Genomic DNA, 22,500 nt, shown 5'->3' with positions numbered 1-22,500 from the left:
CACCAGGTTACCCCCATCACACCCGCCATAATTGTCATGTTAATGCAAGCTCATACCAGATGCTCCACAGAACAATTTTGATAATGGGTTTATTTACAGTAATTTAAACAGCGTATAACTGGCCTTATCAAGTGGCAGGATTTACAAACACTGGCCAGCCTATACTATGACCCGCCTCCTCAACACTGGCTGGCCTATGAGCTGCCTCCTCAACACTGGCTGGCCTATGAGCTGCCTCCTCAACACTGGCCGGCCTATGAGCTGCCTCCTCAACACTGGCCGGCCTATGAGCTGCCTCAACACTGGCCGGCCTATGAGCTGCCTCCTCAACACTGGCCGGCCTATAAGCTGCCTCCTCAACACTGGCCGGCCTATGAGCTGCCTCCTCAACACTGGCCGGCCTATGAGCTGCCTCCTCAACACTGGCAGGCCTATAAGCTGCCTCCTCAACACTGGCCGGCCTATGAGCTGCCTCCTCAACACTGGCCGGCCTATGAGCTGCCTCCTCAACACTGGCCAGCCTATGAGCCGCTTCCTCAACACAGTTGATCTACTAAACATGCTTAATAACGATGATAACTCTGTTAAGGCAACGGCCTGAGCATTGATTTTTCCTGACCTAAAAAAGCAACATGTCCCTCTCGCTCAAGAATCAGAACCCAGCTTTTTGGAAGCTAAATGGCAAGCTGGGTGCCAACGCCGTCGGCTTTGGGGGCAGATCTGACTGGCCTGACCTCAGCGACATTTGACGCTGTACAGGAGTGAACCAGCAGTGGGTACGAGTAGACGCCACACAGGTTATTCCCTCTGTGTCTGTGATGAAAGATCAAAACATCACCATGAGTGCAGCTAGACTGGAGGATGGTCTACATTAGGCAATCACTTCTACATGCAGGGGAGCAGTCCTGATGGCGTCAGTGCCAGAACCACTGGACTGGACTGGGCTTAGACTGCAGGGGAAAGCTAGCCTGCATCTCCCCAGGAGCACTGGACTGGGCTTAGACTGCAGGGGAAAGCTAGCCTGCATCTCCCAAGTAGATCATTCTGTGTCTCATACCCTTCTCCAAAATACCTTGATTGATGAGGGGATCAAAATGTTTACTGTCAAATCCAGACATTAGGTGCTTCAAACCCATCTTAATTTGAACCTTAATCTTAATCTTAATCTCTGCCTCTTGCACCCTGACTCTCATTCCTCACTCTGTGTTAACCATGGACAAGATCAGGTCATAGAATCCATGCCCCATATACGGAATTAGGGCTGGGCGGTATGACGGTATATATCGTGCAACGGTAGAAATGTGTCTACCGGGAGAGATTTGGCTATACCGTTTCAACCGCGGTATACTCTTATTTTGAAATCCAATCGATTTATTTTTAGATAATGACCTCCAAACTATACATCATCCTGCTTATTTTACAGTTACTCGCCAAAATGATAGAAGACGTTCCTCCAAAATACTTCTTTAACGATTATGTTGCCGTTTAGTGATTTCCGTTTAGAAAAAATAGTTCTTCAGGCAAATAGAACTTTCAAGTTTCAGGTGTTGCATAGCAACCCATTACTTGCTGACTTCAAGTTACGTTAAATGACCGGACTACTTGCGGAATGATATGATATGAAAGACGTGAATTAAAGCACAAAACCCGTTGCCAATGATGGTCATTACTTTTTCGCAGCAGTGAATATAAAGAAATTACAGACCTGCAAACGTTGGGGTGGCCCATTCAAATCAACTGAACTTTTTTGAACATTCTGAAGAGCCGTATAATACGATACCTAGTACAATTTTTAAGCACATGACCTGCAAGGACTATCATGCCTACTTGTTGAGTAATCCTCGACTGTTGGGAAAGATTCTACTGAAAGATCTACTGAAAAATATGGACGGAAGTGTCTAGTGTAGCCATTTATTTGCAGATTCTGTTCCATTTTTCTCAATGATGGTCAAATTTTAGTAGTTAAAGATGCACTATTTCGATAGTTTAGATTTATTTTCAGTATTTCATAGTGAAGGAGCTGTGGGAGCACAAGAACAGTGAGCGTCTATGGCGATTATCATAGACGTATGTATATATGTCTATGGCGATTATAACTGTCGAGATTCTAAGTAACATGGAGACAACTTGTTTTGGTACTCCACCTAGATCATAAACCCTTGAATAAAAAAAATCGACTCAGTGAAATCGGTTGAGAAATGTAAACTTGCTTTTTATGCAAAAAAACCCGCAGCTCCATCGTTTACTTGCGTTTGTTTACAGGCTTCACCTCACCAATGTTGCGGCGACGTTCGCACGTCGCAGCAACGGGCTGAAGCGGTCAATGGGGCGTCTATGTGTAATTGCCAACTTCTTAATTTTCTTATTTTAATATGTGGCCATATAAGAAAATGTTTTTCTCATCATTATTGCGTTAACATATGAACAAACATTGAAAAGAAAGTTAACACTTGATTTCTCTTCTGAAAGTACATTAAAGAACCACTGAAAGCCACATAAGCACTGGACTAAATGCCACTACATGCACTTTGTTTTAATCTTACTATTTAAAGATTCAATGGAAACGTTCAGTACAAAGTAGGCATATACTGACCACTATTGCTTAGGCCAATAGCCTATTGAGGCAGTATTGTTTCTGCACCTTAGTGTTCTCAAGGGTCAATAAATAAAGCAGATCATACTGTATAGCCTATGTCTGTGGACACATTTCGCCACCGCTGAAGTGTCCTCTTTTTCACAAACTCAAATCTGGTCACCCTATGTATAATAAACCGTGATATATACCGTAACCGTGATATACAATTACAAATACCGTGATAGAAGATTTTGGCCATATCGCCCACCCCTATACGGAATGGCTGAAACTTAAACGGTACATCTCCAGACACAACATGATTGTGGACATTATATCTAAAAGCTCACCATCTATCCTCCCTCCTACAGTGGCCAAAACAATGTTTTGTTAAATTGTTTTGCTCTCCTTGTGCAGTGCAGACATGTTTTCTGATACAAATGCCTTTGGGCCTGACACTATTATAACTGATGAGAGCAATAAGAATGTGCTGGAAGGCAGTAGTTTTGATTCATGCCTAGAAGAAGCCTATTTATCAAAGCTTGAGAAGTCTCCCATACAGCAGATCTCTTGGTTCTGGTTACGTTAAGTGTTCATTTCTACTATTCATATGTGGCAGTTTTGGGTCATGTGCATAAGATGGCCACTAGGGGTCTACTGATCCATCTCTTCCATAACTGGAAGTCCCCACATGTGGGGGAGAGGGTGCTTTGATGTGCTTCTGACTGAGTCACATGTTTGAGTCATTTCTGAGCCATTGATGCCTCTGCTGAATGAGTAAATCTTCAGTAAATCTTTTTAAATTGTGGACTGGGATGGAGAAGTGACGTGTGTGTGTGACGTACATGGCGGCCCTCTGGCCCTGGAAGAGGCGGCTGTAGTCCTCCCTCAGGCCGCAGATGTAGCTCACCGCCTCCCCCCACACCTTCTTCAGCGCACTGAGAGCCAGCTGCATCTTGGTCTCCCTCACTGAGACACACACACACACACACACACACACAACATCAGACACGTACACACACACACACATACCACATCTCACACACACACACATACCACATCTCACACACACACACACACAAGTACCACATCTCACACACGCAAATATCATATACACACACACATACCCCAACATCAGGCACACACACACAAACACACCCCAACATCAGGCACACACACACACGCACCACAACATCACACACACACACACACACACACATACACCACAACATCGGACACGCACATAACACACACACCACAACATCTCTCTCACACACACACACACACACACACACACACACACACACACACACACACACAAACACAAACACAAACACAAACACACACACACATACCACAACATCAGACATACACAGACACAGGGTCATTAGCTTCATAGCCTCTTATTGTTACTTGATATTATTGAACAGCTATCTTTCTAATGGTACTGAATGGTATTAAAGACTATTAGCATCCATAAATACACACAACTACACCCACAGAGCCCCTGGCTTTGCCTGTAGTATGCATGTATGTGTGTGTGTGTGTGTGTGTGTGTGTGCATGTGTATCGTACCGATGAAATTGACGCTGTCGGGCAGTGGTCTGGCAGTGAAGGGACCGGTGTACTTGGTCAGGCTCCTGTCGAACAGGTAGACGATGTAGCTGTCCCAGCCCCTCTGAAGCCAAACAACAACAACAAGTAGCCATCAGCACCAGTCAATTAAGTTGGAAGGAACTACACAATGATTTTAATGAAATCTCTCCAATTTACTAATTACAAAGAGATTTTTTAAACTGCTCTAATAAACCTCTGTCTTTTGAAACCCAACTTGATCAAGAGAACTTCCACTTAGAAGATTAATTCATATAAGTTGTGAAGATAGTAGGATTTTTTTAAAGACAGACTTTGGATTTGGCTCAGATTCTGACTCAGTCTTTGGTCCTTCTAACTGTTACAGAAGGTTCTGAACCCAGAAGGCCTCAGAACTACACCAGGTTCTGCTTGAGACCAGGTTATCCCAAATGGAACCAGGTTCTGACCAATGAAATTTAATCAATCAAAACCAAGTCCTCCAAACTAAGACCAGGTTCTGATGGGGCCTTCCTAAACAAACTGAAACCAGGTTCTGACTGGGCCTTCCTAAACAAACTGAAAGTGGGTTCTGAGGCTAGGGAGCGGGTCCATACCACGCCGTCGAGGACACACTGTGCGGCGGGCTTGCGTGGGTCGAGGGAGACGCCGGTCTCCTGCAGCAGCTCCTGGTGGAGATGCTGGATGCCAGTCTCGGCCTCAAGGCGCTGCTGCAGGGAGTGCAGCCCCTCGTCAGGCGCCAGCAGGAAGGAGTGCACCTGAGTGGACGTCATGTTCAGGATGTGCACCACCTGGGGGGGGGGGGGGGGGAGACAGAGAAAGAGGAGGAAGAGAGAGAGAGAGAGAGGTGAGGAGAGATAGAAAGACACAGAGAGAAAGAGAGGTGAGGAGAGATAGAAAGACAGAGAGAGAGAGAGGTGAGGAGAGATAGAAAGAGAGAGACAGGGGAGGTCAGGAGAGATAGAAAGACGGAGAGAGGGAGGTGAGGAGGGAAAGGGAGATGGAGTTATTCAAGCGTTTGTCCACCCATTTGTTTCTTTAATAATGAAATTCATAAAATTCAAGAGTGGAAAAGGGAAAAACACTCTTTCTTCTAAACAGAACAGAGCAGAGCAGAACAGAACAGAACAGAACAGAACACAGCAGAGCAGAGCAGAACAGAACAGAACAGAACAGAGCAGAGCAGAACAGAACAGAACAGAGCAGAGCAGAGCAGAGCAGAGCAGAACAGAACAGAGCAGAGCAGAGCAGAGTGTTCCATGCGGCCCACCTTCATGTTGAGGATCTGCTCCAGCATGCTGAAACACTGGGGCTGTCTGCTCTCAGGACTCAGACCCCCTCCCCTCTGCACCGGGTCCCAGCGCAGCATCAACTGCAGCAGGGTCTCCAGAGGCTCCAGAAGTGTCCTACACACACACACATATGAACGCAGGCAGACACAGACACATGCACGCAGGCACACACACGCACACACACAAACAAACACATACATATACACACACGCACAGAGGTTAAGATGAGTCCTAACTAGCGTCTCAACAAATGTAGTGGTAACTCTTATGATTGAAGCTTTTAATGGTCTGTGTGTGTGTGGGTATGTGTGTATGTGTGTGTGTATGCGTGAGTATGCGCCAATCTGATGAGGTTGTTGGAGTAGAGTAGGTGCGTGGCATGTGTGTATGTGTATGTGTGTGTTAACCTGCAGAGGTTGTTGGGATAGAGTAGGGGTGTGTGTGTGTGTGTGTGTGTGTGTGTGTGGGGGGGGGGGGGGGGGGGGGGTAGGTACACTGACCTGCTGAGGTTGTTGGGATAGGGTAGGGGTGTGTGTGTGTGTGGGGGGGGGGGGGGGGGCCTACACTGACCTGCAGAGGTTGTTGGGATAGGGTAGGGGTGTGTGTGTGTGTGTGTGTGAGGGGGGGGGGGGGTAGGGGTACACTGACCTGCTGAGGTTGTTGGGGTAGGGTAGGTGTGTGTGTGTGTGTGTGTGTGTGTGTGTGTGTGTGTGTGTGTGTGTGTGGGGTACACTGACCTGCTGAGGTTGTTGGGGTAGGGTAGGTGTGTTGAGAACCTGACTTCTCCATTCATGTCCTCCACTGCCATGATGTCCTTTTGGCCTTTGTTGCGCACTTTGGTTGTCCTGGAGACAGAGAACACAGAACACAGACTTGTGAGAGCCATGAGAGTTTCCCATCAACCCTGTGGTGAGGGTGGGGCCAAGAGGATCTCACTCCGCCAACAGCGCTGCCACACACACGCTTTCACTACAGCTCACACACACGCTTTCACTACAGCTCACACACACGCTTTCACTACAGCTCACACACACGCTTTCACTACAGCTCACACACACGCTTTCACTACAGCTCACACACACGCTTTCACCACAGCTCACACACACGCTTTCACTACAGCTCACACACACACTTTCACTACAGCTCACACACAGGTTCAGTAAAGAGGAGTTGTGTGTAACAGCGTGAGGTAGCATGTGTGTGTGGCTATATGTGTAAGTGTGTGAGTAAGTGTCTTTATGCGTATATGTTGTGCCTGTGTGTGTACACTTTCAATTTTCCACTGTACTCCTCCAGCCCACATACAGCCACAAGAAGCCCACGCCTCAGTGCCCCACTCACAGGCTTTCACAACAGCTCACACAGTTTAAGTACGCACACAACAGCTCAGACACAGCTTAAGTATGCACACAACAGCTCAGACACAGTTTAAGTACGCACACAACAGCTCAGGCAGTTTAAGTACGCACACAACAGCTCACACACAGTTTAAGTATGCACACAACAGCTCAGGCAGTTTAAGTACGGACACAACAGCTCAAACACAGTTTAAGTATGCACACAGCAGCTAGACACAGTTTAAGTACGCACACAACAGTTCACACACAGTTTAAGTACGCACACACACCAGCTACGACAGTTTAAGTATGCACACACCAGCTCAGACACGCACACAGCCCTGGAATTTGTATAACAGTGTGTGTACGTATGTACGTGTGTATTTGCTTGAGCAAGCGTGTGTGTGTGTGTGTGTGCTTGGGCAAGTGTGTGTGGGTGCTTGGGCAAGTGTGTGTGTGTGTGTGTGTGTGTGTGTATACACACATACCACTGCACTGGCTGCAAGTTGTGCAGAAAGGGCCGGAAGCCACAACTGCATTCGAAGATCATGGTGCCGAAGCTCCAGTAGTCCACAGTCACAGTGTACGGCTTATTCTCAAACAGCTCCGGCGCCTGAAACAGCCAATCACAGTCCTCATAGCCTCTGACAAAAGCCAATCACAGTCCTCATAGCCTCGGACAAAAGCCAATCACAGTCCTCATAGCCTCGGACAAAAGCCAATCACAGTCTGTCAGTCAGTCAGGTTTCTAAAGCCAACCAATCACAATTATACTGGCTTCCGAAACCTGCAAATAATATTTCCAATAGGGTCTGGACTTGGGTTCCCACTGGAAATGAAAAATGCATCTGCTTTAACCAATCAAATGTTACAGAGTTTCAAACAGGAAATTGGGGTTTCCCAGTCATACCAGCATCACCTCAGCAAATCATCAACTTGCTTGTGCAATTCATGTCAAAACTACCAGCTGCCCTCGCCTCAGCTCTTACTCCAGGCACTTAGTCGACCCACTAACAGATGGTGTCACAAGTGTTGTGCACTTAAAAAAAATTACTCTAAAACTAGGAAGAAAATGATCGTCCACCAAACTTGATGTATTTCACCTGGCATGGAAGGATAGCCCTGTAAGCTACAAAAAAGCACTTTCTGATTCTAATCTTCTTCATCACTGACTGAAAACAATAAAAACAACCCAAGGTTTCTCGTTCACACCATTTCTAGACTAACAATAAAAACACAATGCAATCGAACATCCTGTTCCTATAACCTATAGCAGTAACAATTTTAACCACATTTTAACAATAAGCAAAAAATAAATGACCCTCCAGTCCTTCCAGGATGCACTATGGCTACCTCTGTAACACCCCCACAACCTGGTGCACTCTTAGAATCCTTCACACCCATTGACCTCCCTGAACTCACTTCCCTGATCTCCTCATCTAAATCATCAATGTGCCTACTAAACCCAATCCCTACAAAACTTCTAACATACAAAGCTCTAAACGGCTTAGCTCCAAATTACCTCAAGGAATTGCCCACCTACTGCCCACCAAGACCGCTTTGTTTCCAGAGTGCAGGCCTCCTAATTCCAAGACTATCAAAAAGTACAATAGGAGGCAGAGCCCTCTGCAGCAGTGGGTTACAGACAGGGCGTGCTGTGCTGTGCAGGAGGGCCTTCACAAATCCCAGGTACAACACACGATGCGTGTTGTGGCTGTCGCCAGCCAATTGTGCCCTCATGTTATACCCTGCATTACTTAATTCTCATGCACCATGTCAGCTTTCGAGCACATTATATTCCCATTAAGCTGTTGTAAAATACTTGAATGCTCTCTCCCCATTTGATCTACTATCAATTTTGCATGCATCATGTCTATTCCATGTTATGTTTGTATGTATCGTGTACATTTGCCACATCCTGATACGTGTATGAATTCCTCTGCCGAGGTTCGGCTCAAGGTTACCTCCTGTTAACAGAGTGTTTTCCCTTGCCCCGTCATCCTTGTGCTTGCACCAGGGAGGCTCAGGCCCTGGGCTCTGTACAGTGCTTTAAGATCATTTTATTGTTTTGGTGCTATATAAATCAATTGCAATTGACATTGCATTGATGATGAATCTCTTTCTGGTGAAAAATCTGTCACGCTCAGAAGAGTTATTTTAATGCACAAGCCACAGGAACACACCAATCACAATCCTGCTGATATTAATCTGCAACCAATCAAATCACAGGCATACAACTGGGAACGAGCCCTGAGGTCGTTTTGCAAAGGTCACCCGTCACAAACAGAGAGACCCTTTGAAAAGCTGAAGAAAAGCAGGGTTTGACTTTTAGTCTGGGAATTTGAGGCACATGCTTATAAATAATCCCTCTGGTGTGGCATTCATGTGAGTTCAATCTCTTAAAAATGATGTTCAGACACCAAGCAATGTTAACACAAAAAAAAACTTAGATAAAGACTCACCAGGTACTGCAGGGTGCCAACAAAAGAGGTGCAGAGGCTGCCCTGATCCAGGTCTTTGGCATAGCCCAGGTCTATGATCTTATGGACCAGCTGTTGAGAAACACATACACAGCAGCAGGTTAACACAAGAGAGAGAGAGAGAGAGAGAGAGAGAAGGCCACACAATAGTAATATGGCCCAATAGGCTGTCACCTCTTTCAGAATCAGAAATACTTTATTGATCTCTGAGGGGAATCAGAATAAGAAATACTTTATTGATCTCTGAAATATGTTAAAATGCAAAAATAGTATGAATGAGAATATTAATTAAAATATACAGTATAAATAAATTGCTATAAACAACATATTAATTTATATATATATAATATTATAATATTATATAAATAATGCTGGGGTGAAATAAGGCCAAGGGCCAGTCGATTGCCTCAGGGTGTTTAGTCCTCTGAGGGAGATGAAAGTCTGATATAATTTCCTGTGGCGAGTCCTGTGCAAATACTGCTGGAAGGTGAGGGCAACATCGTCCAAGATGCCACGTAACTTAGACAGCATCCCCCTCCCTGATAGCATCGCCAGAGACTCCAGCTCCCCCCCAGCAAGGTCCCTGGCCTTTTGGACCAGTTTGTGTTGGCCTCAGCCCGCAGCCTGCCTTACTGTGTTCTCCTCCGTGTGCAGGTGTCTGGAGGCTGGGGTCGCTGATGGCGCGTGTCAATAATAGTAGGGGTGAGGCATGAGTGTGAGAGGGGTGAGTGTGAGCGGGGTGAGGCATGAGTGTGAGAGGGGTGAGGCATGAGTGTGAGAGGGTGAGGCATGAGTGTGAGCGGGGTGAGTGTGAGCGGGGTGAGGCATGAGTGTGAGAGGGGTGAGTGTGAACGGGGTGAGGCATGAGTGTGAGAGGGGTGAGGCATGAGTGTGAGAGGGGTGAGTGTGAACGGGGTGAGGCATGAGTGTGAGAGGGGTGCTACCTGAGTGTGAGCGGGGTGAGGCATGAGTGTGAGGGGGGTGAGGCGTGAGTGTGAGAGGGGTGAGGCATGAGTGTGAGAGGGGTGAGGCGTGAGTGTGAGAGGGGTGAGGCGTGAGTGTGAGAGGGGTGAGGCGTGAGTGTGAGAGGGGTGCAGCCTGAGTGTGAGAGGCATGAGTGTGAGAGGGGTGCTACCTGAGTGTGAGATGGGTGAGGCATGAGTGTGAGAGGGGTGAGGCATGAGTGCGAGAGGCATGAGTGTGAGAGGGGTGAGGCATGAGTGTGAGAGGGGTGAGGCGTGAGTGTGAGAGGGGTGAGGCGTGAGTGTGAGAGGGGTGAGGCGTGAGTGTGAGAGGGGTGCAGCCTGAGTGTGAGAGGGGTGCAGCATGAGTGTGAGAGGGGTGCAGCATGAGTGTGAGAGGGGTGCTACCTGAGTGTGAGAGGGGTGAGGCATGAGTGGGAGAGACATGAGTGTGAGAGGGGTGAGGCATGAGTGTGAGGGGGTGAGGCATGAGTGTGAGGGGGTGCAGCCTGAGTGTGAGAGGCATGAGTGTGAGAGGGGTGCTACCTGAGTGTGAGAGGGGTGAGTGTGAGAGGGGTGAGGCATGAGTGTGAGAGGGGTGAGGCGTGAGTGTGGGAGGGGTGAGGCGTGAGTGTGAGAGGGGTGCAGCCTGAGTGTGAGAGGCATGAGTGTGAGAGGGGTGCTACCTGAGTGTGAGATGGGTGAGGCATGAGTGTGAGAGGGGTGAGGCATGAGTGTGAGAGGCATGAGTGTGAAAGGGGTGAGGCATGAGTGTGAGAGGGGTGCAGCATGAGTGTGAGAGGGGTGCAGCATGAGTGTGAGAGGGGTGAGGCATGAGTGTGAGAGACATGAGTGTGAGAGGGGTGAGGCATGAGTGTGAGTGTGAGAGGCATGAGTGTGAGAGGGGTGCTACCTGAGTGTGAGAGGGGTGCAGCATGAGTGTGAGAGGGGTGCAGCATGAGTGTGAGAGGGGTGCTACCTGAGTGGGAGAGGGGTGAGGCATGAGTGGGAGAGGGGTGAGGCATGAGTGTGAGATGGGTGCTACCTCACCTTCCCATCCAGGTCCTGCAGCACAATGTTCTCTGGCTTCAGGTCTCTGTGGATGATCTTATTCTCATGCAGATACTGGATACCGGCGCCTATCACAGAGGAGATAGAGAGAGAAAGAGATGCAGACAGACATCAGCATGCACAAGACCACGTGATGTACGTCGCTTTGGACAAAAGCTTCTGCTATATGACTAAATTAAATAAATGAAATTAAATAAACAAGTTCTGACACAAGTCCTGCCATTACCCAACAGGGTTATCTGCACCTGTGCCAGGGTCTGGCTTTAATGTGTGGTCTCGAGGATCAGAGGGGATGAACCCACACTGTTCAGAACCAGGGAAGATCAGAGGGGATGAACCCACACTCTTCAGAACCAGGGAAGATCAGAGGGTATGAACCCACACTGTTCAGAACCAGGGAAGATCAGAGAGGATGAACCCACACTGTTCAGAACCAGGGCAGATCTCTTAAGAGTTGTGTAAAGTTGTCTTACCAACATCGTTGAGTAAGGACAGCACCTCGCTCTCCTTTAGCCCACAGCAGTTCTCTGGCTTGCTCAACAGCTACAAGAAAGACAAAGACAAACTTAGTGTGTGTGTGTGTGTGTGTGTGTGTGTGTGTGACATGCAAAGTCTATATATTACACAAAACCAACAATATATGGCCAAATTCAAGAGATTTTGCATCGTCATTGTGGTCTGCTGTGGTGCTGTGGCTTTGGTACCCACTAAATACGTCGTGGGGTTTATCCCCCAGTACACACACACACACACACACACACACACACACAGACACTGAAGCTCGACTGGCACAGCAAGGTGCTCAGCAACACCATGGGTCCAGGGTACGACACTAGGGGGCGCTCATCCCAATGGGAATGTGCATTTGCACTGGACACAAGCAAATGGCTAAGCAACTGGGTGTTAAGTGTAACTACCTTTCGCAGGTCCCCTTTGGAGCAGTACTCCATGGACAGCAAGGGCAGGTCATTCAGGGCGATGTGCTGCATCTCCTCCGGCACCTCCTTGGCCGTCACCACATTTAGATGGTTCAACCTGAGGGAGGGAAGGAGGGAGACAGAGAGAAGGAGGTGAGAAAGAGGAGAGGAAGAGGGGGAATAGAGAAGCAGATGGAATGAATGATGAGAAAAGTGGAGGAGGGGATTGGGAGTGAGATGGGGAGAGAGAGAGATAGAGAGGATGAGAGAAGGAGGGAGGTAGCAAGGTAGCAAGAGTGAACAGAGGAACTGTGTATGTGTCTGTATGTGTGTGTGACAATAACTATCCAATCATGAAATCTTACAACCAAATAATAGAAAGGGCACACTTGTCAGAGGGAGAATCCATCAGAGCAACCTACTTCTTCATGATCTGGATCTCCCGACTCCATCGGTCTTTGTTTTTGGCGTTGAGCTCCAAGCGGCACAGTTTCACTGCGATTTTGTCATTGCTCTCCTAAAATCAGACACACGTTCAGCGACGCATCTCCACATATCAGAGGCCCATCTCACACCAGAAAAGGAATGCATGCTAAAGGCCTTTAATCAAGGCGTGTCATCCTCACCACATGATGGTAGAGATAGACGTGACCGAAGCCGCCTGTGCCCAGCCGCTCCTTCATAACCCACGCCCCGCATACCTGGTTCTGGTTCTGTCTGAAAGGCGGTTTATCCATTCTGTTCGTGTTAGAGGACGAGAGATCAGGTCAAAACTTAAAGTGATAGTCAAAACTGTTGCGTTAGAGCAAACAAGCTGTGACAATGTCTCCAAGAATGCCACATCTGTTCTGACAATCACTAACAGCTAGAATGAAACTACGGAGTTAATGTCACACTCAATGTTTTGAGGCTATGCTTATGCTCTACATCCATTCGATCTACTGAACATATGCAATTAGGCAGTCGGCTGGCTGAAAATAAAAACCTAAGCTGATGAAGCCTGGCATCCAGGGGACAGAGCAATAACCAAGCTAGGCTAGCTATCTAGCCATCTCGCTAGCTACCTGTTGCAGGGAACTTACCTTGTGAAAATCTTGTTTGTTCAGCTTTAAAGACTTGTCGACATCTTAGATAGCCTGAAAATTTGACGAGCTAACGTTAGCTATCGGTCCATATCTATAGGTATCATTCCTTTACAAATACAGTAATTTTCCATAAATGTGATCACATTGTGGATAGTGGTTCAGTATCTCTGAACATAGGTACAGCTAGCTAAACTATATCGGTCGGCCAGTCACCTGAAGCTACTAGCTAGCTGTGAACTTGTAGCCAACTAACGTATTATTGTTCGCCTACCAAACGATACCTGTACGTAAACAAAGTTATGCTAACGTTAGCAATCTAGCTAACGTTAATTGGGTCACGGACATTAGCTGTCTATACCAAGAGACCTAGCGATAGCATGTTTGCTAGCAAAATATCGTTCTGTTATCTCACTTGCGACTGCTTACATATTACAATACTACCAGCAACAGACTCGCTGTCATAGTCTAATATCGCTTATAAAAACGTCCGAACTTTAAACACAACGTAAAACGGACACATGCGACAAGTAGGTCCAACAGTTAGCTTGATGGTTTCCCAGTTAGCTGCTTGGAACGCTGTGGCTTTACTGCGCAGGCGCTGCGCATACACTTTCCAAAAGTTGTCAATCGCTGATGCAGATTCAGCTGGTAGCTTCTTCCTGACTGAGTTGAACATTGTATGCATGTACGTTTACCTGATCCTAGACCCGTACTAGTTTGCAACATTGCAGTCCTTCCTCAGATTTCCTCGGAGGGCGCAATAGTGCAACAGATGAGGAGCTTGTGAAACTGGAAGAGCATGGCCACATCTTGAAAAGCAAACCACAGTAAACGGGGAATTCTGACTTTAACATCAGAAAACAACCCCCCGCATGCACGCGAGAAAACAAAAAAACATAGATGGCACTGATATGCCACCGTAAAATATAGGGTACACGTGGATATTTCCTTTCTGTTGTGAGTGCGCATTTAAAAACGAAAAGCAAATAGTAACATCCCTGTCATATGGCGCACACTGGGAACACCAGTGACGGCAGGCTTCCCAGCATTACAGTATACAATCACACACATTGTAACATAGCAGTTACGATGATTTTGTAATGCAACACATTTCAGAAAATGTAACAGAAATGTGTTGTGTTTGGGAAAAAAACAATGTTGTTACTATCATTTGTGTGCCAAAGTGTGTGTGTGTGTGTGTGTGTGTGTGTGTGACAGTGCCAAGTTAAAAGTAAAAATCATATACACAAAGACTCCCTTTTATTGTATTGTATTGTGACATATGGGTCTCACAATGTTTTCTAAATTAATGATGTCACTACCTCACTTCCTTTTTCACACACACACACACACATAGCAATGCATGTCTCAATTTCCTTCTACTGTATGTGCAAATGTTTACAGTTGAAAACGGGATGTATAAAGCAACTGAAGATGGCACATTGGTGTCCTATGGCGTTCAGTAAGGAGGTTTGCATCATACATATGTAATCTACTGTGTCCCATGGCATTCAGTAAAGAGGTTTGCATCATACATATGTAATCTAGTGTGGGAGAACCTCACTTCCCGTAAAAGACAAGCAACAGATGCTTGTATCCATGAGTTTTAAGCCTCTTGCTAACCCAACCATCTCCGTGTCCGAGGGGGCAGGTTCAAGTCCAGCGCGGGATTATGCTTCTCACAGCACACAACCACAGCTCACATTACAACATTACACCAAGTTGAAACTAAATGTATTTCATTGGACAGTATGGTGGGTGTGATACTGGGGTCTGCATCAGCATTCATTCAATGCATCACCAAGTGTTTGTGTGACCGCATTTATCTCTCCACACATTGACAAACTGCAGGCACCAAAGTTTCCAAACACACAGCCACAATACAGAAGTTGTCTTTATTTGGGTCCTCAGGAAGTGAATCACATTTAGCAACCTTATGAGACTGCGTCTCCTTACATCACTTCCTGTTAAAGCCCCCTGCTGCTGGCCAAGCCTGTCAGGAGAGGAGTGTGAGTTTCGATGCATCTGCAGTGCAACGTCCTGAGGAAGTGGCAAACGCTTATGTGCACACGTGGGAATGGATGAGCTCATTTTGTTAATGAATGTTTTCCAGCCTTTTGCATCTGACTTCATTAGCTGTGGCCCACTGACCAGCTGAGGCCCACTGATCGGCTGGGGCTGAGTTTGGAGTTAGTTGTCTCACTTCATATGAGACCACTCATGAAGGTCCCAACTCTAAACCTATCGAATGTGATGCCATTAGTTCATATTCTGAACTACCTTCCATGCTCCGTGGTTCTGAAAAGTATCATGTTTTCAGGCTTAAACAACAGCAGGTCAGGGGAGTTCCCCCCCCCCCCCCCCCCGATGCACATGCCTGTAAGTCATAGCTGAGACCGCACCTCCCCTTCCCTAGAGAGGCTCTTAACTGGCAACTATCACCAGTGATGGAGGGTGTATTGCTCGGATTATGGCTTGTTTGGGGTTCCAATGATGCCAGAGCTCTGTTGTCATCTCCAGAGGCATTTCCCTCTGCACCAGGACAGCAGGTGGATCCATATGTGTGTATGTGTGTGTGATTGTGTGTTTGTGTGTGTATGCGTTTGTGTGTGTGTGTGTTTGTGTGTGTGTGAGAGAGAGAGCCATGGGATGGAAGGATGGTTCTCCAGTGCTGTAATGGAGTTTCAACATTCAGCTGCTGGTGCCTCAACCCCTTAATCTCTTTCCCTCCCTCCCTCTGTCTCTCTCTCTCTCTCGGTTGCTCTCCCCCCACTGTCTCTCTCTCTCTCTCACTCTCTCTGTCACTCTCTCCCCCACTGTCTCTCTGTCGCTCTCTCCCCCACTCTGTCTCTTTCTCTCTGCCTCCTCCAGCTTCCAGCTGTTTTGCTGTGAAATGGCCATGCAGTAGTGATGAACGTCCCTCTGATGACACACACACACACACACACACACACACACACACACACACACACACTGTGCTGAGCTCCACATAGTGTTCTTGGGAATTCTTGGGGATTGGGAAAAGGTCTGCGGGCTCCCATGCATCCGAGGATTACTGTAGATGTATCTCATGTCATCACATTCAGTTTGACATTTGCTCATCTTGTATAATGGGAATGATCAAGAAGTTTTCAGTTCCGGGTAAAATCATGTGTGTCAATAGTGGCTGCACCTGTAAGTTCCTGAAAGCTTGGTTCATCACACAGTGGTTGTTTCGGAAGGTTGTTAGTAAAGCTTTTTCCTGTTAAAGGGGAGTTTTGCCTTGCTCCAGTTGCCTTAGTTCTTGCTCTCTGGGGTTCCAGCTCTGGACTGTAAAGCGAGCTAACTCTGTAATGTTGAGTTTTACACAAGCTGATGATGAGGGCACCAGTACCAGATAACGGAAAAGGGTACAGAACACATCAGTGCTGTCTGTAGACACAGACCCCCAACCATCTAATCAGTACTGCTTGTAGACACAGACCCCCAACCATCTCGTCAGTACTGTCTGTAGACACAGAAGCCCAACCATCTCATCAGTACTGCTTGTAGACACAGACGCCCAATCATCTCGTCAGTACTGTCTGCAGACACAGAAGCCCAACCATCTCATCAGTACTGCTTGTAGACACAGACGCCCAATCATCTTGTCAGTACTGTCTGCAGACACAGAAGCCCAACCATCTCATCAGTACTGCTTGTAGACACAGACGCCCAATCATCTCGTCAGTACTGTCTGCAGACACAGACCTCCAACCATCTCGTCAGTACTGTCTGCAGACACAGACCTCCAACCATCTCATCAGTGGTTACTCTCTGCTCTCTGCTGTCGTGTCGTGTGAAAACACACCTATTTGGGTCATAAAGGAGGAAGCAATCTCTACTTCGGTCAAACCACCCCAGCTACAGATTTAGACCAGACCTGCTTCACCACATATTTTCACGAAGTACAGTGGAAAATGTGCTGAAAATGATATAAAAAAGACAGAAAGCGCACACCTGCGACCCATATCTGCAGTCAGCCACAGGCCAGTCCCCTCTAATCCACGAGGTCTGAGACATGAGCACAACACAGGCGTGTCTCTGGTCATGTGACTTAACCAACATCTTTTAGATTTTTAGATTTAGATTTTAGTCTTTTATGTTAACATTTGAACACAAATATACACATATACTGTACATACATTCTATCAAATTCCCCCACACTGAAAACCAAAATAATATATATACATTTTTTAATGTTAAAATTATTATTGTTAGCTATTATTATTACTATTTTTAATATTAATAGAAGTAGCAGTAGTGATAGTAGTAGCATGACTCCGTCATAACCATGACATGACACCTGTCATGAACATGAAGGAGTCTTTATGAATGTTTATGACTGTTGTCATTAGGTGTCATTCGGTAAATTGTGTCATTTTTAATGTCAAGATGACTTTGTTTGGGATGTCTTTTTATGACAATGCCTGTGGATGTCATTGTTACAACAATAACAAAGGCATGTTTCATGACAGGTTAGGTTGTCTTGGCTAATGTCACGTTGTCATAACAAAGAAGTTGACAGGTTAGGTTTTCTTGGTTAATGTCAAGTTGTCATAACAAAGACATACCAAACGATGTCAACTTGACATGAAAATTGACATTATTTACCAAATTACAGTAAATGATAACAGACATAAACATTCATACAGACTCCTTCATGTTCATGACAGTTGTCATGTCATGGTTATGACTGTGTCATATCAGCCTTATGCACACCCCTTCAAATAAAGTGTTTGTGCTACGATGGTTAGCGCTGATGCCTGTGTTGATGATTAGGGGGTCCGTGCTACGATGGTTAGCGCTGATACCTGTGTTGATGATTAGGGGCTTCATGCTACGATGGTTAGCGCTGATGCCTGTGTTGATGATTAGGGGCTTCATGCTACGATGGTTAGCGCTGATGCCTGTGTTGATGATTAGGGGCTCGCTGTTCTCAGAGGCTTAGCTCACTCTCCATCTTGGCCTTCACCTGTGGTCTAACAATACGCCAGCCAGAGCCACAGGAAATCTCAACGGAGGAGGAAAACTGACTGAGTGTGACTGAGTGGATATGACTGTGTTGGAGGGGGGAGGGGGGAATTCCTGAAACATTATTCTTTTGTTCTGCTGAAGAGTTATGTTCTGTTGATTTTGCAATTCCATGTACTAACAATTCTCAGCAGAGATGCCCTGGGCTAAAGCAATGTCCTCTTTATCATCTTTACACAGAACAGCGCCTGCGGTTCACACGGACCAGCGCCTTAGTTGCGTGTGGATGTGTCTAGTATGAGTGTATGAGTCCATTAGTGAAATGCTGGAAGTTTTTTGTGTGTTTGACAGGAAACATTAGTACGTGTACAGCACAGACTTCTGATGATGATGTCACAGGCCATGACATCACACGGGCATCCAGGTGTCCACTTCCTGTGTCTGCTCAATGGTGAACAAGAGAGCAAAAACAAACAACAAGCAAAAACAAACAATCAACAAGCAAAACCAACACTTTCAGGTGAGTAAACTTACACAATCTGTCATAGTGTAAAATGATACGAAATTATATGATGTCATATGATGTCATTTTATTCCATTCTACTCTACTCTGGTCTACTCTGTTCTAGTGTTGTGCCATTGTGCTTTAATGTATCTTTCCTAATTGTATTTATTATGTAAGTTATTTATATCAGGGACCATGTACAAAATACATTAATCCCAAGACGAAAGATGCTTTGTACCAGCTTTAGCTACTACCTAACATCACCACTACCACATAGACCAACATCCTATTCATACCCACACAGACACACACGCACGCACACACACACACACACACACACACACACACACACACACACATAGAACTAAACACATAAGAAATCACAATATTACATATATCAACTTATAAAAACAGGTCATCAGAGTGTCAGACCAACTGGCTACTTTAAATGCAGTTTATGATTTGGATGAGAACCAAATCCGCTTTCCAAAGTTCCCTAGAATGCAAGGTTACAGGGACCTCAGTGGGAAAGGACAAAAGCCAGGAGCGCTTGACTTTCCCGGCTGTTGTAACCTGTTCCCCCAATAAAGGTGAGTCAGAGCTCTGTAATTCTTGAAGCGTTATCATTGACAGGCTCTCTTATCTGATCCCCCACGCTCAGCGCAGGAGCTGGTGCCCAGGCAGTCTGAGTGGAAAGATTGAGTCACTGTACTGCACCGCTGTAGTTAAAAATATACACTTCGCCCCACCACTGCTGCCCGTCATACGGCACTGAGTGAATCTGTGTTAGTAAGAGATGATGGATGCCTCCTCCCTTAAACTCCACAGTCAGCTCCACACTGATGGGAAGGGCCTCAGGTGAGCACTGATGGGAAGGGCGTCAGGTGTCACGCACTGAAGGCTTCTGGGAAACATGGCAGCCCTCAGAGTAACATTTTGTTACCCTCCCCTTCTGCCACATGACCCCCCCCCCCCCTTCTATCACTACCCGGCTGACCTCAAGCAGATGGGTCCCCACTTATGTGCCGCGGTCCTGTATAAGGTTTGTTCCTGAATAACAGGGAGTTTTTGTCTTGCCCCTGTCGCCATTGTACTTGTTCTAAGGGGGTTTCAAGCACTGGGCTCTGTAAAGCGCCTTGAGACAATTGTATTGTTTTGGCGCTGTATAAATAAAATGTTATTGAATTGATATTGAATGTGAAATACAGTAGTCTTTACATATTACATAGAGTGTTCTAGACACACTGGTGGCGCCAGTCAAAGACAGGTCTCAATGATCTGTTCTGTTGCAGTCCATTGTGTTGTCATCCGACTGGAGATGAAATAGAATAGTATACAGAAACATAGACGTTGTGTTGTTAACTTTGGAAGTGGCATGTTGTGTAGTATTCCACAGGAAGTTAATGGTCGTGTGGTATTGTTAGTGTAACATGGCCTTCATAGAGGGTTAGTGGCTGTGTTGTGTTGTTTGATGGCTGTGTTGTGTTGTAAGTGTGAGTTAATGGTTAGTGGCTGTGTTGTGTTGTTAGTGTGATCTAATGGTTGATGAACGTGTTGTGTTGTTAGTGTGAGTTAATGGTTAATGTCCGTGTTGTTAGTGTGCAGGGAGCGTGTGTGAGTTAATGGTAAGTGGCCGTGTTGTGTTGTTAGTGTGAGTTAAAGTGGTCGTGTTGTTTTGTTTAGTGGCCGTGTTGTGTTGTTAATGTGCAGGGAGTGTGTGTGAGTTAATGGTTAATGGCCGTGTTGTGTTAGTGTGAGTTAATGGTTAATGACCGTGTTGTGTTATTAGAGTGGTATTGACTGTGGCGGCTGCAAGATCATTGGTGTGATATGGCGTGTAGATGGTGAGATAGGGCTGTTAGCCGTAGAGTTACTCATTTAGACTTCACCACAGGAAAGGCGTAAGTCACACTTCTTCAGAAGAAACCTGGTTCTCTGTAGTCCGGCACCGGTGCTCAGAAACAGTGGAGACAGCCCAACCCAACATCAGAGGGAGTGGAGAACAATAGAGATGATGTATTTTTCTTTTACAACCGGAAGCAGTTTTGGTTTAATTTAGGTGTGTGCGTGTGTGTGTATGTGTTTTGTGTGTTTGTATGTGTGTAGTGTTTGTGCATGTGTGTGGGGTTGGTCTGTGTGTGTGCTTGTTTTGTGTGTTTGTCTGTGCATGGTGTTTGTGCATGTGTGTGGGGTTGGTTTGTGTGTGTGTGTGTGTACATGGTGTGGTCATGAAGAGGATATTTCCAAATAAGGAACGGGTTACCAGTATCTGTGCTCCTCCTATGACTTGAATGCTGTAAAAACTACACTTGAAACACACACACACACACACACACACACAATGATGCACACCAGTTGGACACGCCCTCTGGCACGTGTTGTGGAATGACAGCTTTATAAGCCGGCACACTCTGCACAGCGAGAGACAGTCAACAGCAGATCACACACTCTACACAGAGAAAGACAGTCAACAGATCTCTACCATCTCTGTACGCACCACAGCGAGGCAGCAAGCTTTAGCAGCAGATCTCTAGCAGGTCTTATAGAGATCACATCTCCTGCTCCTGCTCAGGACAGCATCCCAGCACACAGAACAAGGTAAACCTCTAACTTTTATTCCAACTATGTAACCCCTCTGTGCCACTGGGCTGCGTTGTGGTTCTCAACATACAAACTTCCACTTTAGTATTTTGGTGTTGCACACAGTCTACGAAGTCCAGTTTTGCAAATGTTTGAAAGGATTCACATGAGACCTCAATGAAAAGACAAAAAGTCACTGTTGTAGGGAGCAGCACCAGACTAATGAATAGGGTAGAAAATAATGTCACTGATCAAATCATGGCAAGGCACTGAGCAGGAACTGATTGATGGGCAAGAGGTGTGTGTGTGTGTATGTATGTGTGTGTGTGAGAGAGAGAGTTTTATGTGTGTAAAATGTCCTTTTGCCCAGGGCATCTCCTAGTTCACAGAGGTGCAGTCAGTGCTGTAGATATTAACAGGCTTTCTGATAAGATCAATGCACACTAGTGGTTGAGCTTTATAATCATCGTCATTACAGAGTAAAGTCTTTTGTAAAGTCAGAAGCAGAAGAAGGACATTCTGCAGGTGCCATGCAGTGAGAATCTGAAGAACAGAATTGTACTCTCTGTGGAACGTCAAAGAGCAGAAGACCCACATACAGTTGAAGTCACATATTGAACTTGGCCATGATTAATGATTAATGGCACAGACGATTTTATGTATGTGGTCATCTGATCTGGCATCAGTTATGTTCTGTGATTATTGCTTGAGCAGCGCTTCATGGGGAAGTGGTTTTGGGGAGGGAAAGATGAAACATCTCATTTCTGCTTTACGAATTTCAGACAGCGTCTCCAAATAAGGAAGCGAAGCGACAAGTCTGCCACCATGACTCCAATCATAATCCTCTCACTGGTGATGGTCCTCATCGCACACTCTGAACAGGTCAGCACCCGACCCCCCCCCCCCCCCCCCCCCCACGCACGCACACACACACTACAGTGCAGTTCTGGTGCTTCTCTTTGGTCTCTGTGGCAGATTCGTTAGCATTAGCATTAACATTAGCCTGTCAGCCTCATGGGTCAGCATGTCTGTCAAATTAATAAATCTGCTGTGATGTAGTCTCCCCTGACTGCAGTCTGTGGTGGTGGGGTGGTGTGTGTTCAGTGTGTAATGT

General features: G+C 46.2%; 3 protein-coding genes across 3 annotated transcripts in view; 2 read left to right on the top strand and 1 right to left on the bottom strand.

The window, feature by feature from the left end:
- The window catches only part of chuk (component of inhibitor of nuclear factor kappa B kinase complex), an 18,352-nt gene extending 4,451 nt beyond the window's left edge, over nucleotides 1-13,901 (bottom strand). The window contains exons 1-13 of the mRNA XM_031578948.2: nucleotides 13,307-13,901; nucleotides 12,851-12,962; nucleotides 12,647-12,741; nucleotides 12,225-12,342; nucleotides 11,781-11,850; nucleotides 11,287-11,375; nucleotides 9,257-9,346; nucleotides 7,283-7,407; nucleotides 6,195-6,302; nucleotides 5,436-5,571; nucleotides 4,762-4,956; nucleotides 4,148-4,250; nucleotides 3,418-3,541 (exon numbers count right to left, since the gene is read on the bottom strand). Coding sequence (XP_031434808.1) covers nucleotides 3,418-3,541; nucleotides 4,148-4,250; nucleotides 4,762-4,956; nucleotides 5,436-5,571; nucleotides 6,195-6,302; nucleotides 7,283-7,407; nucleotides 9,257-9,346; nucleotides 11,287-11,375; nucleotides 11,781-11,850; nucleotides 12,225-12,342; nucleotides 12,647-12,741; nucleotides 12,851-12,961 — 1,364 coding nt within the window. The 5' untranslated portion in view covers nucleotide 12,962; nucleotides 13,307-13,901. The remainder of the gene's footprint in view (nucleotides 1-3,417; nucleotides 3,542-4,147; nucleotides 4,251-4,761; nucleotides 4,957-5,435; nucleotides 5,572-6,194; nucleotides 6,303-7,282; nucleotides 7,408-9,256; nucleotides 9,347-11,286; nucleotides 11,376-11,780; nucleotides 11,851-12,224; nucleotides 12,343-12,646; nucleotides 12,742-12,850; nucleotides 12,963-13,306) is intronic.
- A 7,230-nt stretch (nucleotides 13,902-21,131) lies between these two features.
- The window catches only part of LOC105911465 (tissue-type plasminogen activator-like), a 22,781-nt gene continuing 21,412 nt past the window's right edge, over nucleotides 21,132-22,500 (top strand). Inside the window, exon 1 of the mRNA XM_042709488.1 lies at nucleotides 21,132-21,343. The gene's annotated coding sequence lies outside the window, so the exon portion shown is untranslated. The remainder of the gene's footprint in view (nucleotides 21,344-22,500) is intronic.
- Nucleotides 21,271-22,500, top strand: part of LOC116223282 (urokinase-type plasminogen activator-like) — a 6,264-nt gene continuing 5,034 nt past the window's right edge. The window contains exons 1-2 of the mRNA XM_031579369.2: nucleotides 21,271-21,404; nucleotides 22,169-22,268. Coding sequence (XP_031435229.1) covers nucleotides 22,212-22,268 — 57 coding nt within the window. The 5' untranslated portion in view covers nucleotides 21,271-21,404; nucleotides 22,169-22,211. The remainder of the gene's footprint in view (nucleotides 21,405-22,168; nucleotides 22,269-22,500) is intronic.

The sequence above is a fragment of the Clupea harengus genome, chromosome 13 (genome assembly GCF_900700415.2).
Source record: "Clupea harengus chromosome 13, Ch_v2.0.2, whole genome shotgun sequence".
NCBI lineage: Eukaryota > Metazoa > Chordata > Actinopteri > Clupeiformes > Clupeidae > Clupea > Clupea harengus.
This window is presented reverse-complemented; position numbering and strand designations above follow the sequence as displayed.